Source organism: Mandrillus leucophaeus, unplaced genomic scaffold, assembly GCF_000951045.1.
Source record: "Mandrillus leucophaeus isolate KB7577 unplaced genomic scaffold, Mleu.le_1.0 Scaffold517, whole genome shotgun sequence".
Classification (NCBI taxonomy): Eukaryota; Metazoa; Chordata; class Mammalia; order Primates; family Cercopithecidae; genus Mandrillus; species Mandrillus leucophaeus.
This window is the reverse complement of record NW_012105553.1, coordinates 495,237-511,017: the sequence shown is the minus strand read 5'-3', so window position 1 is coordinate 511,017 and position 15,781 is coordinate 495,237. Positions and strand designations below refer to the sequence as shown.

The window sequence follows — 15,781 nt, the reverse complement described above, 5'->3', positions numbered from 1 at the left end:
GCCTTCGTGGGGCGGCTCCCCTGGGTGCCCTCACGCGGGCTGCAGCATCCGGGCATGAAGTGGGGGCTTGAAAGGCAGGCAGCATGAGCTCAGAGAGGGCTTTAGTGTACATAGTTTGGAAAATCTCTCCTGTGCTGCCTGGAGGGCCTCAGCACCCACTTCCCCATCCCTGTCTTCCCATGTGGGTGACGCTTGCTGGTCTTTAGGTGTCTCTTTGTACCTTACCTGCTGTCTTGGTCGGCTTGTCTTTTGGACAGCTCCTCTTCTGCAGAACGCCAGTGGGTGGAGAGCAGCCCCAAGCCCACGGTCTCCCTGCTGGGGAGCGGCCGGCCCACCGGAAGTCCCCTCAGTGCTGAGTTATCCGGTACCAGGAAGGACTCCCCAGTGCTGTCCTGCTTCCCGCCGTCAGAGCTCCAGGCTTCTTTCCACAGCCATGAGCTGTCCCTAGCAGAGCCACCGGACTCCCTGGCGCCCCCCAGCAGCCAGACCTTCCTGGGCTTCGGCACCGCCCCAGTGGGAAGTGGCCTTCCGCCCGAGGAGGACCTGGGGGCCTTGCTGGCCAATTCTCACGGAGCGTCACCGACCCCCGGCATCCCGCTGACAGCTACAGGGGCTGCCGACAATGGCTTCCTGTCCCACAACTTTCTCACGGTGGCGCCTGGACACAGCAGCCACCACAGTCCAGGCCTGCAGGGCCAGGGCGTGACCCTGCCTGGGCAGCCGCCCCTCCCTGAGAAGAAGCGGGCCTCGGAGGGGGATCGTTCTTTGGGCTCAGTCTCCCCTTCCTCCAGTGGCTTCTCCAGCCCGCACAGCGGGAGCACCATCAGTATCCCCTTCCCGAATGTCCTTCCGGACTTTTCCAAGGCTTCAGAGGTGGCCTCACCTCTGCCAGGTAGGTGTGTTTGCAGCGGGTGGGAGGGCCCCTCTGTCCATTCACTCAGGAAGGGAAGGGTTCAGACCTGCAGCTGAGCTGGCACATCTCTAGTGCTGGGCCGGGCACCTGGAGAGAAAATCCAGAGCCGTTGGGGTACTTTTCCATTTTCCTGGTCCAAAGCCAAGCACTGGCCCAGGCTTCTCATTCACTCTTCTTGGCTTCTGTGTTTGGCCACCTTGGATTCCTTCCAGTTGTAGAAAGTGCAGACATCTCCAGTGGTTCTATTTTCCGTTTCGCTTGGGAACATGGCTTTTTGTAAATAACAAATTCCTTGTCAAATTAAATGAATTCATCCTAAACGCAATTACGAAATATTTCAAGTGTATAAGAAGCAATGTGGTCTATGGGTTAAACAACACCAACTTTGCCCTCTGTTTCCTTGCTACCTTCCTATGTATTCTTAAAAATGTATTGCAAAGGCCCAATCCAAGCATCCTGTTGTTTTGTTTTGTGTTATAAAGCTGTCACTGCCTCATCTATCTCAGTCATTTCAAAGGCAGGGTTCCCTTTCCTTAGAACATCCCTCGCTTGCTTGCCCTTGCCATGGGATTTGGACTTCTGGGATCACAGCAGATGAGAGGTTGCAAGAAGAAAAGTGTCTATCATGGTCACTGTTTTTAAATTTTGCTTTACAGATAGTCCAGGTGATAAACTTGTGATTGTGAAATTTGTTCAAGACACTTCCAAGTTCTGGTACAAGGCGGATATTTCAAGAGAACAAGGTACGTGGGGAGGATGAGGGCCTCCCTGGGCATCTGCCATCCTGCCTGCTTCGCTGCCTTGTGTGAGGATGGGCCCCGCGGTGGGAACATCAGGCAGCCGTGGCCTTGTTATGGATTGAGTTCGAGCAGGGCCCACACATTATTCCATGCCTCCTGGGGAAATGCTACAAACTTTACGTTTTTATAGGGAAACGCTCACTACTAATGAGAAAGTTGGTGAGCAATGGGCCCCAGCCATGAGCATTCCAGCGTGTAGGGTGTAATTTCTGGCTGCTTGCACCAGCCAGTGGCTTACCAGTGATGCCAGCCCACAACTGCTGACTGTAAGGAGGAGACACACTTTCCTGCCTCTCCATGAAACCACAGAGGACAGGGTGAGGAAGCAGGAGAGACACCCTGCTCTGAGAAGTCAGGGACTCTGTGTGTTCCTGAACACCTATATAAGCACTTAATAATGAGACCCGGTTGTGGACTTAACCGCATGCGTCACACACAAACCAGGCAGAGCATCTCTCTGCTTGTTATAGTGTCAGGCATTCTTTTTTAAATTTGAAATCGTTAATGTTAATTTTTGAGCAATGAATATTTGAATGTTTTGAGCATTACTTTTTACCAGAGCATGAATAGAAGAGATGTGGGAGAGGAAGGTTAGCAAGCTCTTCTGGGCAGTCTTCCTTGGAGGCAGCCTCTGGGCAATGAGCAGAATTCACAGGGTGCTTCCCTTGGCTGTGGAATGGATGTGTGTCTCAGCTGAGTGTACCTTCCTCTGGATACCTCATTTTGGCAGTGCATAGAGTTTGGATATACCTCGGAAGAGATGGTGTGTGACTGGCACGGCAGGGCGGGGCCATGGCTCCAGTGCCTGGAAGACAGAGTCAGGATTCCTAGGGACCAAAGTGAATCCCAGTGGCCTCCTGGTGGCTGCTGGAGTGAGAGAGAGGGAATGGGTTGGTTTAAGGTGGTGAGAAATGACAAGCTGCCCGCAGTCAGCAGGAGACCCACTTGGCTCCTCTGTGCCTCTTTATCTCAACGTCAGAAGAAAATAAAGCTCTCTCCTTATGAAGATGCCTCAGGAATGCCTAGAGATGAGTAGTTGAGTGGCAGAAAAATAGCACTGTCCAGCTCTCCACTGAAATTCTGCTATTCAGTTATGTAGATGATAGAAATGGTAAGAATGTGCATCTCTTATGATCTCAAAGAAGCGATTGTCATTTTAAGTGGAAGAGAGAGAAAAAAAGCCCGTGGCCTGGAAAGACCTTCATTTCCCTGAATTGGCCTTTGTGAAATGCTGCCCACCATGGCCGAGGGCCCCTCTGCGGCCGGATGCTGTGTGCCTGTTGCCACCACCAAGGCCCTGCTTGTGTCTCAAGAATCCCGATGACTGTGGCCCCCAGTGCCTCGGCACCTCCTCCAGCTGGCCAGACTCAGAGGTGCCTATCCAGCACCATAGCCTAGGAGATTCTGCACGGACCCTTCCACTCTATTGGCGCCATCTTCTAGAGCAGGGCAATGTGTGGGGCTGGATGCCCCCTCCTCTTATCGTGCAATGTCATTGTAGCAGAGGGATCTGAAACAGACAGATTTGGGTTGGAGCGCACTGCTGGCTTAACTCAGCAGGGTAGTGAGGTTCGAGCCTGCCGTGGGGGGTTGCTGTGAGTGGTGCCATGTGGAAGGTACCTGCCCTTGCTGGCGCCTGGTAGATGCAGGATAAGTGGATGTGGATGTGCAGTACGTGTAGGGGCTGCTGTTGGCATGTGCCTGGTCTTCAGCACACATTGTAGAAGGTTTGCTGGGAGGACCGCATCTCAGGATGGCCAACATGTGCATTGAGTGTTAGTTTTGCCAGCTGTGCTCTAAAAGGATAACCTCCATTTTCTACATATTTTATATAGAAGAGACCTGTGCAGACGAACCTTCTACTGCCTGTGTCAGAGTCGCCAAACAGCAGAAGGCTGCCCATGGGTGTCATTTATTTGGGTTTTAACTGTCAGATGTGCCTTTTTGTAGAAAAGCTGCAATGACATTTCAGGGTGATGCAGGAGGGAAAAAAACACCCAGATAGCCTCTTTGGGAGTGCAATTTGTCACATAATTAATTCCTTAAGGTTTCCTAAAGCTAACATAAAAATGCCTCAGGAGGATAAGAGGACCTTCATGTAAAATCAAAATTAAGGACTACCGCCCCAGTTGTACTTCTGGGGTGTTGCTTCTCCAGATGCTGTGAAATTACTCGTTGCAGGGTGAGACAGTGTGAGATGGTGAGAGTAGACTCGCTTGCCTCCCCTCTCCCCACCCCCATCTGCCAGTACCAGGGTGGAGCACGCGGCTACCGTGTGCAGTGTGTGGACGTTCATTTTTACAACTTCAGCACACCAGGCTCCTCAGCCCACTTTTGTTTGGAAAAACAACGGATCTAAAATTCTTCTCTTGTTCCCATTGCCGGCGCAGGAGAGCACAGCCCCTTCGCACTCTTGCAGCCTGGCAGCTGGGGCTTCCCTCTCGGCCTGAGGAGAACTGGGCGGAGCAAAGCCTGCGTTCCCTCCACTGCCATCCACATGTGCCTAAGGTCTCAGTCCTGTAAGGCTTCTACAGTTTATTTACCACAGGGAAGTAAAACCATGACTTACAAAAAGAAAAGCTCTGAGGTATATCACAGTTGAAACAAAATGTAAGCAATTTTTTGTCCTACTTAGGAAAAACAAAGAAAGGAGGCCTGGCACAGTGACTCACTCCTGTAATCCCAGCACTTAGGGAGGCTGAGGTGGGAGGATCACTTGAGCCCTGGAGTTCAAGACCAGCCTGGGCAACATAGTGAGACTGTCTCTACCAAAAATCTAAAAAAATTAGCTGGATGTGGTGGTGCACACTTGTAGTCCCAGCTACTCAGGAAGCTGAGGTGGGAGGATCGCTTGAGCCCAGGCGGTGAGCCATGATTGCGTCACTGCACTTCAGTCTGGGCAACAGAGCGAGAGAGACTGTCTCAAAAAAATAAAAATTAAAAATTGAAAAAAAGTAATGCACGTTTAGCCCTCAAGTTTATAGACTATGCTGTGAGAAAACGTGCACCAGAATTCAGGGTTTATTCCCATGGCCTGTGCCCTGTTCCAAGTGGGGCCCCCCCTCCCAGCTCTGGGTCCCTTTCGTGGGCGGCTGCAGGCCTGGCTGGAGCTACCAGCAGTCTTGGGCATGCACGGTGAGCCTGCCTGTGTTTTCCTGCCCATCCGTCCCCCTGCGTGCAGTTTAGAAGCTCCTGCTTCATCCCCAGGGGCGTGTTGAGCTCCTCCCCCGTGACCTCATCCTGTACACAGGGCCACAGTGCAGAGCATTGACAAATGTGTAAAAGAAACCATTTGTTTCATCCTATGGCCAGACAGATGCCCTGGCTGTGGGTCCGGGCAGGCCTGGGGGCACGTGAGGGGCCTCTCTGGGAGAGCGCCATGGAGGTATTTACTGAGGCATGCCGGGGGCATCCCACCACTTATTGGTTCATGTTCTGTGCCCTGATCGCTTCCAGACAGAGCCTTTGGCATTCCAGAAAGGCAGCATTTCCATGGCTGTAATTATGTATAATCTTATACTCTAAATCCCCAGTTTTCCCCCTTTTGTAAAATAAAGAGTAAATGCCTAGAAAAGAAATTCTGAGATATAGTCTAGTTATCAGGGAACACTCTGGCCTGTCTGAGCAGCATCAAGTCGAGGTTACTATTACCCTAACCTACTCCCTCTTTTTCCTATGTCATGAAGTGGGAAATGCCAGATTTTGGCCATTAAGGGGAGAGATTTTTTGAAGCAATGATTATGATTAGCTGAATGCCTACCAGCCTCACCAGGGAACCTGGGGGACCCACCGTGCGAGGCCCTGGATTGGCGGGCACATGGAGAACGTGTCCTCAGCCCCATCCAGGCTGGGCTCATTGGCCACATCAGCCATGGAGCCATGGGATAGAGGGCCACCTTCAGGCCAGGTTTTTGTTACTTTCTTGGTGAATCTTGGAATTTGTATTAAATTTTCAGTAACATTTTGGGTATGCCCTTTCTATCATCAGAAAGTGTAATTAGAAACTTCTTTCCTGGCTGGGTGCAGTGGCTCATGCCTGTAATCCCAACACTTTGGGAGGCCGAAGCAGGTGGATCATGAGGTCAGGAGATCGAGACCATCCTGGCTAACGTGGTGACACCCTGTCTCTACTAAAAATACAAAAAATTAGCCGGACGTGGCGGCATGCGCCTGTAGTCCCAGCTACTCGGGAGGCTGAGGCAAGAGAATCGCTTGAACCCAGGAGGTGGAGGTTGCAGTGAGCCGAGACCACGCCACTGCATTCCAGCCTGGGCAACAGAGCAAGACTCCGTCTGAAAAAAAAACCAAAAAAACAAAAAAAAACTTCTTTCCTTTTATGCTGTTGGAAGAGTCCATGTTCTAAAACCTTTAAGAAAAATGCCACAGGATGCAATGTCCAAGCAGTGGCAGGTGTGCTGCAACAGCCGCCCTCCCACTGCCTGTCTCTCCCCTTTGTGTATGTTTGGACCTGGTCTTGTTACTTACTCAGCATGAGCCTCGGTTTCCTGGGCTCTCAGGTGGGGACCATCATTTGGGCATCAGGTGTTGTGAGATTAACAAAAATCCTGTGTTTTTCCATGGGCAGCCCACAGGACAGTGCCCGGCACCTCAGTCTAACTAAAGACGGGGATGTTCCTGTCCCTTCTGCCTCCTCAACAGGCAGGCCCACCCTTGAAACATACATGATACCACAGAGACCTCCATGAGGGCCCCTCAACTGCATGGACATATTCTTCCAGCCAAGCAAGGGGATCCTGGCCAGGTCCCCACTGACCCAATTTGCAAAAAGAGTAAGGGGAAGAGGACCTGTCCCAAGGTTATGAGTGGGCATAGACCTTTGTCCACCCGGCAGACATTCTTGTCTTTCTCCTCCCTTTCTCCAGCTATCGCCATGTTGAAGGATAAGGAGCCAGGCTCATTCATCGTTCGAGATAGCCATTCCTTCCGAGGGGCCTATGGCCTGGCCATGAAGGTGGCCACACCCCCACCTTCAGTCCTGCAGCTGAACAAGAAAGGTAAGGTTACCACTCCCTATTGGTCTGTTCAGCTCATCCACAGAGAAGCTCTGTTGGTTTATTATTAGGCTAATAAGATAGAAGATGACTTTAACAATACTCACAAATTTTATTCTTAGTACTTATTTTTTTCAGGTATATTTTACAAAGTATTCACCTTATTTAAGAAAGAACATTAATTTGTTACTTTTATTTTCTTTTGTTTTGAATACATAATCCATATCATTGTTCAAAAATTAGAACCATAGGATAAGGCATCCACTAAGCCCGTTTTGCTTCCATTTCGGCTCCATCTGCCTCACTACCCTCTCACCTCCTTTGGGCAACCATCTGGAGTAGATTCATGTGTGTCTTTTCACTGATTACCTGTCCAAATGCAGGCAAATACACATTTTTATGTGAAAACTAGCATACTACGAGAACTATTCTTGTATACAAGAATAGTGTATCTAAAAAAGTGTATCTATACCCAGTAGGGTATTTTTAGATGGATTAAAAGTGATACTAGACTAAGGCTAGACTCATGAGAGATCTCTAATGCAGGTAAAGGAGTATGCCTACCTGAATCCTTTTTGCATTATAAGTCATGGCAAAAACCATAATGACTTTTGCACCAACCTGTAATAGAAGGATTTCTATTCCTTTGGGTATAATACCCGGTAATGGGATTGCTGGGTCCAATGGTATTACTGCCTCTAGGTCTTTGGGGAATCGCCACGCTGTCTTCCACAACGGTTGAACTATTTTACACTCTCACCAACAGTGCAAAAGCATTCCTTTTTCTCCACAACCTCGCCAGCATCCACCGATCATATTTCTAAGGTTGCTTGTAGCTGTTGTTCTCTTTGGAAGTTCGTGGCTTTCCATCTTATGAAAATCCTGCAACCAATTGTTCTATTGTTGGTGGACACTTGATTTTCAGTTTATTCTTTTTTTTTTTTTTCCTTTTTTCTCCCCCTGCCCGTTTTGCCCCGTTATACTCATCTTTGTGTGCTACCATGCCGCAGACTCTTAAGGAAAGGGAAGCTATTCTTTCACTCTGTCTGTCTCCCCAAATGGAAATTGTAGACTGAGGGGACATTGCAAGTTTTTGGTTCCCTGTAAGGGGAACTTGACTCACTAGGAGTGGGGAAATCAGAAGCAGCTCGGATTTTAAACTCCCTGTGTTTACAGAAAAGTAAGACACCTACCTGGTTCCCTCATGCTCTGTGCCTAACACCCGAGAAGATTTTTCCAAATCCTCGGATGAAACTTCTGCTTCATGCTTCCTGGAGAAAATCGCCTTGGAGTTACACCCTGTGGAATGTATGATTTGGCTTCCAGGAGGTCCAGCCTCAGGCAGGGCTGTAGCATTTCCAGGGAACATAGATGGGTTCATTTTGGCACAGGTAATGGTGTGAGAGTGGAAGGGGTGGGGAGTGAGGCTGGGAAGGACCCGGGGCTCAGTCAAAGCTCAGCCCCGAAGCTTGTGGATACTGACTGTCTTGAAGCGACGTGGAGAGAAGGCGTTGCGTAGGGGAGAAAGAACAGGTAATTCTTGAAAAGTAGGACCTTCTAGCATCCAGAATTCCAGCATAAGAAGCCAAACAAGATGCTACTTCTGAGTGGAAATAGGGGGTTTTGTAACTGGAGAGCTGGATTAGACCTGATTGTTGAGGACTGTTCAAGCCTTATTTGGAAGCAAACTGAATAATGATGGCAGGAAAAAGGGTCGCAGGACCAAGCGCATCTGGCAAGTCTGCAGACATGACAGATTATTGGGAGAGCAGGAATGATGGATGGTTTTACATGGCTCCTTGGTTTCCGTGTGAAGTTTTAAAGCAAGGACAAATAACATTTCTGCATGCATTGTCTTTGGAGTCTAGATGAGAGACTATAACTATTTTTACCTCTGTGTGTGCATCTTGCCTCTCTGACAGATTTTGGACTCAATCTGAAGATGAAGGGAACAAAATAGGGGATATTAGAATAGCAGACTTCAGGAAACCCAGCATTGTTGGTGGCCTCTGGGTGAAATCTTATCTGGCTGCTGCGTCTTCACCCTGCCCCTGGATTTGACATTCAGGTTTCACAATTCAAGGACAGATTTGAGCAAAGAGTTTACCAGCTCTTAAAGAGCCACAGCCATTCACCATACCACTTCCAGTAAACTGGAGATGGGACAGCTAGGGACGTTCTGGATACCGTTCTCCAGAGATCCCTGGCTAGAAGGACTTCCCACTAGCCATTTCTTATGAGTGGCACCCAGATCCACGCTTGGTGTCCCCTTCAGTTTGGAAGCCAGGCATCATTTTCCTCCCACAACTGAATGTGATAGTATGTTCTTATCCCGGTTTAATTCAACACAGCCTTTTATGGAATCTGATCATTTCCTTTTCTGCAAACTTTACTGCCCTTGTGAAATGCTGACACAGTGATATTTGTCATGTTTATAAACATCTTTTGGAAGCCTACTGTGGGCAGAGCACTGGGGATCAAGCCCAACTCCAGTGGGTCCTGCCAGGAGGTTTCCAACATCAGAAATATTAGAAGTTTAGGCAGACATGCCCCACTGGAGGGTGATGAAGGAAGCACTGGAGCACAGAAATACAGCACACTGTGAAGGTCTGTTGGACTCATTAGCATAGGGCAGCGACTTCTTGTTCTTTTGGTTATGCTGTTTGTACTTTTCCACTCTCAGACAGTTTCGCCATTCAGTGGCTTTTTATGATGTGTTTTCTCTTTGGACTCATGGGCTGGCCTGAAGCAGATGTACTGTTTACTATTAATAGCAATGTGGTAGAGTGCTGCTCCTGTGCAGCTGAGTGCTTGCTTTCTGGAAGGTTTTGCAGATCCAGGTTCCTGGTTAAATCCCACTCGGAAGACTGACCTCCTTCCAGCTCTTTTTAGCGATTCATTCTAGGTATCATTTTGTGTCTGAGCCTTTCTCACCTCTCCTCTTTGGGAGGGGATTCCACTGGAGATTCATGATCTTCTTTCTTAGCTGCAAGCTCATTCCCTTCATTGGGGATTCTTGCAGAATGTTTGAGGGCCTTTCCCAAGGTACCTCTCCAGCCCCCACACTGTCATTGCAAGCGTTCCCGCCCTGTATCTGGCCTAGCCTGTGCTCATCCAGTCGTCCTGCAGCCCGGCTACCATTCCTAGGATGAAGATGGTTCTTGGCAGCCTCTTCTGCAGTGGCTCGACTCGTATTCAGAGAAGAACTTTTTCACCTGTAGCTCCTGGCTTTTATGTTCTGTCTATTGAATTCTCCCATGCTCCCCTTTTCAAAAAATGCTTCTTTCTTTACATTTCTTGTCACAGCTGGAGATTTGGCCAATGAACTCGTCAGGCACTTTTTGATCGAGTGTACCCCAAAGGGAGTGCGGTTGAAAGGGTGCTCGAATGAACCATATTTCGGTGAGTTGCTTGAGAGGTTGCTGTCAATGTTCTGAATTCATGAGGCCTGGATTCCTTCTGCTCACCGACCTGAGATTTGGTACCATCACTCTTGTGAAGGTTTATTCATATTTCCTTCCCCAGTTCTGAAATCCCGCTAATCTGAATTGTTATTTTTAAGATAAACTAGATTTGAAATTGTTCTTAAAAGTTTTGTCAAAACCAAACAAATGAAAAGCAACATATCAGAAGTAGCAATTACAGACATCAATAAGATTCTGTCCTAGTTGGCAAGCAGATAAGTCCTGAGAAGGTTGGAGCTCCAGCGTCACCCTATCCCACAGCACAAGGAACAGCACAGAGCTCCCAACAGAGCACCCTCCCATCCCTGCAAATTGGGAGCCTTCCCTACCTCACGAGCTTGTTGGAAAGATGACTTGAGCCAGCCACACAAAGCACAGTGCAGCCTTAGGCATCATCGTTATTAGAGCTTTGTTAAGAAGCATTGTGCAGGGGCAATATATAAGGTTAAAGTTGGAATTGGCTTGATTCAAGATCCAGCAAACCGTATGCTTTAGTCTTTATAATTTCGTAATGATGTGTCTATGATAAGAATGATCAACAGTTCACTTTACTTACCTCTCAACTATCTTGTGGAACTTGTTACTTCTTTGAAGTTTTGCACAAAGCTGCACATTAATCTAACATACCAGCTGCTGAAAAGATAAGGACTCAGCCTTTGCATCAGTTTCATTCCAGCTGATAAACTGGCTGAGCACACAGCACCTACAGTGGTTGTTGACTCTTGTTTGCTCTCTGTCCACTTTGCAGGAAGCCTGACAGCCTTGGTGTGCCAGCATTCCATCACGCCCTTGGCCTTGCCGTGCAAGCTCCTTATCCCAGAGAGAGGTAAGGGGTCCTCGGTGCTAGTCTGGCTCTGTGTAGATTGTCTGCAGTCAAGGCTGCCAGTTTTAGAGATCCATAAAGATCCACTGAGAAAAATAATAAGACTGGAAGTTTTTTTGTATTCTCGTGGTTGAACCCAAGAAAAGGCCAATGAGTTCACCCAAAGCAAGGAGAGAAGAAGAGATTCTGCTTCATTGACAGCTCCCAGATAGCTTTACTTCATGGATTTTGATGGAAGATTTCTATAGAGCAAAGATTCTATAGCTTAAAAATATAAAACCCTCAGACAAAGAAGGCTTCAGGGTCATTGACATTTAATTTTTACATTTCTACAAAATGGGCAAAATGTTGATGTTGGTGAACTTAGACGATGGATGCGCTGTTCTTTTTACTTTTATGTTTGTTGCATAATATATATCCTTAATAAAATTAAATAGCACCCACAGCATGTCAGGGCGATGTGACTGTATGTCCCACTTTCCTAAGCAGTCACAACTTCACATAAAAATGGTCTCACTTAATATACAGGTAAATGTGATTTACCTTTCAAAGTGTCATTATTCATGTGACTAATTCAGTGATTAGAAAAATATTTTGTTAGGCCTTTTCATCTCTACTTTTGTTCAGAATGTGATCATGGTTTCTGTGGGCCGGATTATTGTCCCAAAGAGACTTTTGACTCTGCAAAACCATTGCATGTCACCATCTGGGAATTCTGTCATCAAATTGTCTAACTTTGTCATGAGGATTCTTGGTCAGGAGCAGGACTCATTTCTATATTTTCTTGCCCCTTCCTACAGATCCATTGGAGGAAATAGCAGAAAATTCTCCCCAAACAGCAGCCAATTCAGCAGCTGAGCTGTTGAAGCAGGGGGCAGGTCAGTAAATGCAGCTCTGTTTCTACATCTGGTGACTGGGGAGAAAAAGGACTCACTGACACAACTTCCTTTTGCACTTTCAGTATTCAGGTTTCCTTTCTTTTCTGTGAGCCTTGAAGGAGGTTTCCTTTTATAGAAGCTTGCACAGAGCTGGGTGGGGTGCAGTTTTTGGGACATCAACAAGGGCTTCATGAGCTGGTCTAACTTGAGCAAGACTAAATTCAGTGGAATAAATGTCAAGCCCTGGATTTAGTTTGGGGGAAAATATAGTAAGACAGGATGTGGGTGACCTGTCTCGGCAGCTGTAAATTTAAAATGTTCCAGAGACATGACTCAACAAGTCACTTGACATGAGTCAACGATTTGACCCACACTGCCAGCAACCCCAGTGAGACATGCAACAACCAAGAACCAGCTTGCCAGAGAGAGCAGGTCACTTTAAAAAAAATGTGTTCGTAGAGTTTCTTTTTTAGAGCAGTGACAGATTCACAGCAAAATGGAGAAGAAGTTACAGAGATACACCATATACACGCATAGCCTCCCTGCTGTCAACATCCCCCAGCAAAGTGGTGCACATGTTACAGTTGATGAACCTGCATTAACACAGCCTGAGTCCCTAGTTCAGGGACTTGATATTTAGGTTCACCTTGATGTCATGCATTCTGTGGGTCTGGACAAATGCATAATGACAGGTAATCGCTGTTACAGTATCATAGTGAATAGTTTTATTGCCCTAAAAATCCTCTGTGCTCTTTCTGTTCGTCTTCTCTCCCCAGCCAACCCCAGGCAGCCACTCATTTTTTATTGTCTCCATATTTTCAACTTTTCCAGTATTGTCATATAGTTGAAACCATACAGTTCATAGCCTTTTGAGGTTGGCTCCTTTCACTTAGTAATATGCATTTAAGTTTCCTCCATGTGTTTTTATGGCTTGATAGCTCATATTTTTTTTATCAGTGAGTATTTCATTGTCTGGGTGTACCAGTTTAGTAACCCATTCACCTACTAAAGGACATTGTGGGTGCTTTCAGGTTTGGGCAGTAATGAATAAAGCTGCTGTAAACACCCATGTGCAGGTTTTTGAGTGGATATACGTTTTCATCTCCTGTGGGTAGATACCAAGGAGCGCGTTCCTGGATTGTATGGTAAGAGTGTGTTTAGTTTTATAAGGTACAGGCAAACTGTCTTCCAAAGTGGCTGTCCCATTTTGCATTCCCACTAGCAATGAATGTGAGTTCTTGTTGCCCCACATCCTCACCAGAATTTGGTGTTGCCAGTGTTCTGGACTGTGGCCTTTCTAATAGTAGCGTAGTGGTATCTCATTGTTTCTGATGACCTACGATGTGGAGCGCCTTTTCAGATGCTTATTTACCATCTGTATATCTTCTTTGGTGAGGTGTCCATAGAGGCCTTTGGCTTGTTTGTTTAATTGGATTTTTGTTTTCTTATTGTTAAATTTTAGGAGTTATTTGTGTATTTTAGACACTAGTTCTTTACCTGACAGGCCTTTTGAAAATATTTTCTTCCATTTCATGGCTTGCCTTTTCATTCTTTTTTTTTTTTTTGAAACGGAGTCTCGCTCTGTCGCCCAGGCTGGAGTACAGTGGCCAGATCTCAGCTCACTGCAAGCTCCGCCTCCCGGGTTCACGCCATTCTCCTGCCTCAGCCTCCCGAGTAGCTGGGACTACAGGCGCCCGCCACCTCGCCCGGCTAGTTTTTTGCATTTTTTTAAAGTAGAGACGGGGTTTCACCGTGTTAGCCAGGATGGTCTCAATCTCCTGACCTCGTGATCCACCCGTCTCGGCCTCCCAAAGTGCTGGGATTACAGGCTTGAGCCACCGCGCCCAGCCCCTTCATTGAAATTTTTAATTTTAATAAAGCCCAGTTTATTGATTTCTTATTTTATGGATTGGGACTTTGGTATTGTATCTTAAAATTCACCACCAAACCCAAGGCCAGCTAGATTTTATAGTTTCAAATTTTATCTTTAAGTCTATGATCCATTTTAAGTTAATTTTTGTGAAGGAGGTAAGGTCTGTGTCTTGATTCATTTTTTATTTTTTTGCCTGCAGATGTCCAGTTGCTTCTGTACCACCAGTTAAAAAATCGGTCTTTTCGCAGTTGTATTGCCTTCGCTGTTTTGTCTAAGATCAGTTAGCTGTATTCACGTGGGTCTACTTTCGAGTTCTTTAATTGACCTATTTGTTCTTTCACCAATATCACATTTTCTTGATTGCTTTAGCTTTTTAGTAATCCTGGAAGTCAAATAATGTCAGTCCTCCAACTTTGCTCTTCTCTTTCAATATTGTGTTTGCTATTTTTGGTCTTTTGCCTTTCTGTATTAACTGTAGAATCACTTTGTCAGTATACATAAAATAACTTGCTGGGATTTTTATTGAGATTGTGTTGAATCTATAGATGAAGTTAGGAAGAACTGACATCTTGACAAAAGTTGAGTCCTATCCATGAATATAGAATATCTCTCCATTTATTTAGTTTTTTATGTCTTTCTTCAAAGTTTTATAGTGTTCCTCATATAAATCTTGTCTGTAGTTTGTTAGATTTAAATGTAAGTAGTTTTTGGGAGGTGCTACTATAAATGGTATTGTGTATTTAATTTCAAATTTTACTTGTTTATTGCTCGTCTGTAGGAAAACAATTGACCATTTGTACATTAAGCTTATATCCAGCAGTCTTTCTGTAATTGCTTATTAGTTCCAGGCCAGGTTACTTTTGCAGCATTAGATGCAGTCCTAGTGGCCCCAGTTTAAGAAGGCTGTAAACAAACCACACACCATAGGGCTCTTGTGGTTCTGTGGCCGTGAGGGAGGGACACAACTAGAGAGGACAGTGGGGCCTGCTGACTTTCAAACCTTGAGTTTCAAAACTGTTGGAAGTTTTTCGCTCAAGGTAGGTGTTTACTGTAAGAAATGTTGGGGATGGGATTTCTGAGTCTGGCAGAAGATTAGACTAGAAATACCTCCATTCCGTACCTCATAACTACAGAGTAGTTTACAAGTGTAACTCCACAATAAAGGTGTATGAAATATATAGGTATTTTCTTATTTCCTCTATAATTTTCATGATTTTTCTATGTAGCTTTTCTCTATAAATTTATACATCACTGTGTCTGTTACCCAGCTAAAGTAAAATTACTTTGTTTTGAATGGAATTATAGTGTTTAAGTCATTTTAGACTCTCCTTATAGAATAAGTTACCTGTGGCCAAAATAAAGGTGAAAATAGCTTGCCCCAAATTGCAAGTGTGCTAAAGCTCGAAGCTCCAAAATGAAGTGTAGCTGTGGTCATGGGTTTCCGGCCATGTTCTGCCACTCAGGATTTTGATCTCTGGCAAATCACTTAGCTTCGCAGACCTGAGGTTTGTATCTGGTCAGTGGGAATAATAGTATTTCCACACATAGCAGTTGAAAAGATGAAATGAATAGGACATTGAAAATGCCTTGGGAGCATTTTTCTGGCCCAAGAGGAATGGTCTTTCCTGGGAAGCCAGCCTCGCCCTTTCCCTTGTGAGATCTAGATCTCACCTTTGGGCCTGGGCTGGTCCTGGGCCACAGCCCCTAAATCTGTTTAAGTCTATTTCCCTGGAGCCCATCATGATTCTTAGCTTTCTTCTATTAAAGTAACAGTGGACCCTGTCTGTGGGTCCCAGTGAAGTGCCCAGGAGGATGCAGGAATTTACTATAGACCTCTCTGATGAGCAGCTCACTCACTCTTAACTGAGGAGACAGGGCTACGAAACCAGATCCACTCTGATGGATTTATTTGTTTCAGTTGCACCTTTTAAAAATGTCTTTGAAATTTTGAAAACCTTTAATTAATGGTTTTTAAATCACAACTTATGCATTGTCAGTGTTCAAGAAAGTGCAGAAGA

The 15,781-nt window shown here is 46.1% G+C and overlaps 1 protein-coding gene across 1 annotated transcript in view; it reads left to right on the top strand.

The window, feature by feature from the left end:
• Positions 1-15,781, top strand: part of TNS3 (tensin 3) — a 330,636-nt gene that overhangs the window by 303,001 nt on the left and 11,854 nt on the right. Inside the window, exons 23-28 of the mRNA XM_011996485.1 lie at positions 258-892; positions 1,570-1,656; positions 6,597-6,728; positions 10,032-10,127; positions 10,938-11,015; positions 11,813-11,890. Coding sequence (XP_011851875.1) covers positions 258-892; positions 1,570-1,656; positions 6,597-6,728; positions 10,032-10,127; positions 10,938-11,015; positions 11,813-11,890 — 1,106 coding nt within the window. The remainder of the gene's footprint in view (positions 1-257; positions 893-1,569; positions 1,657-6,596; positions 6,729-10,031; positions 10,128-10,937; positions 11,016-11,812; positions 11,891-15,781) is intronic.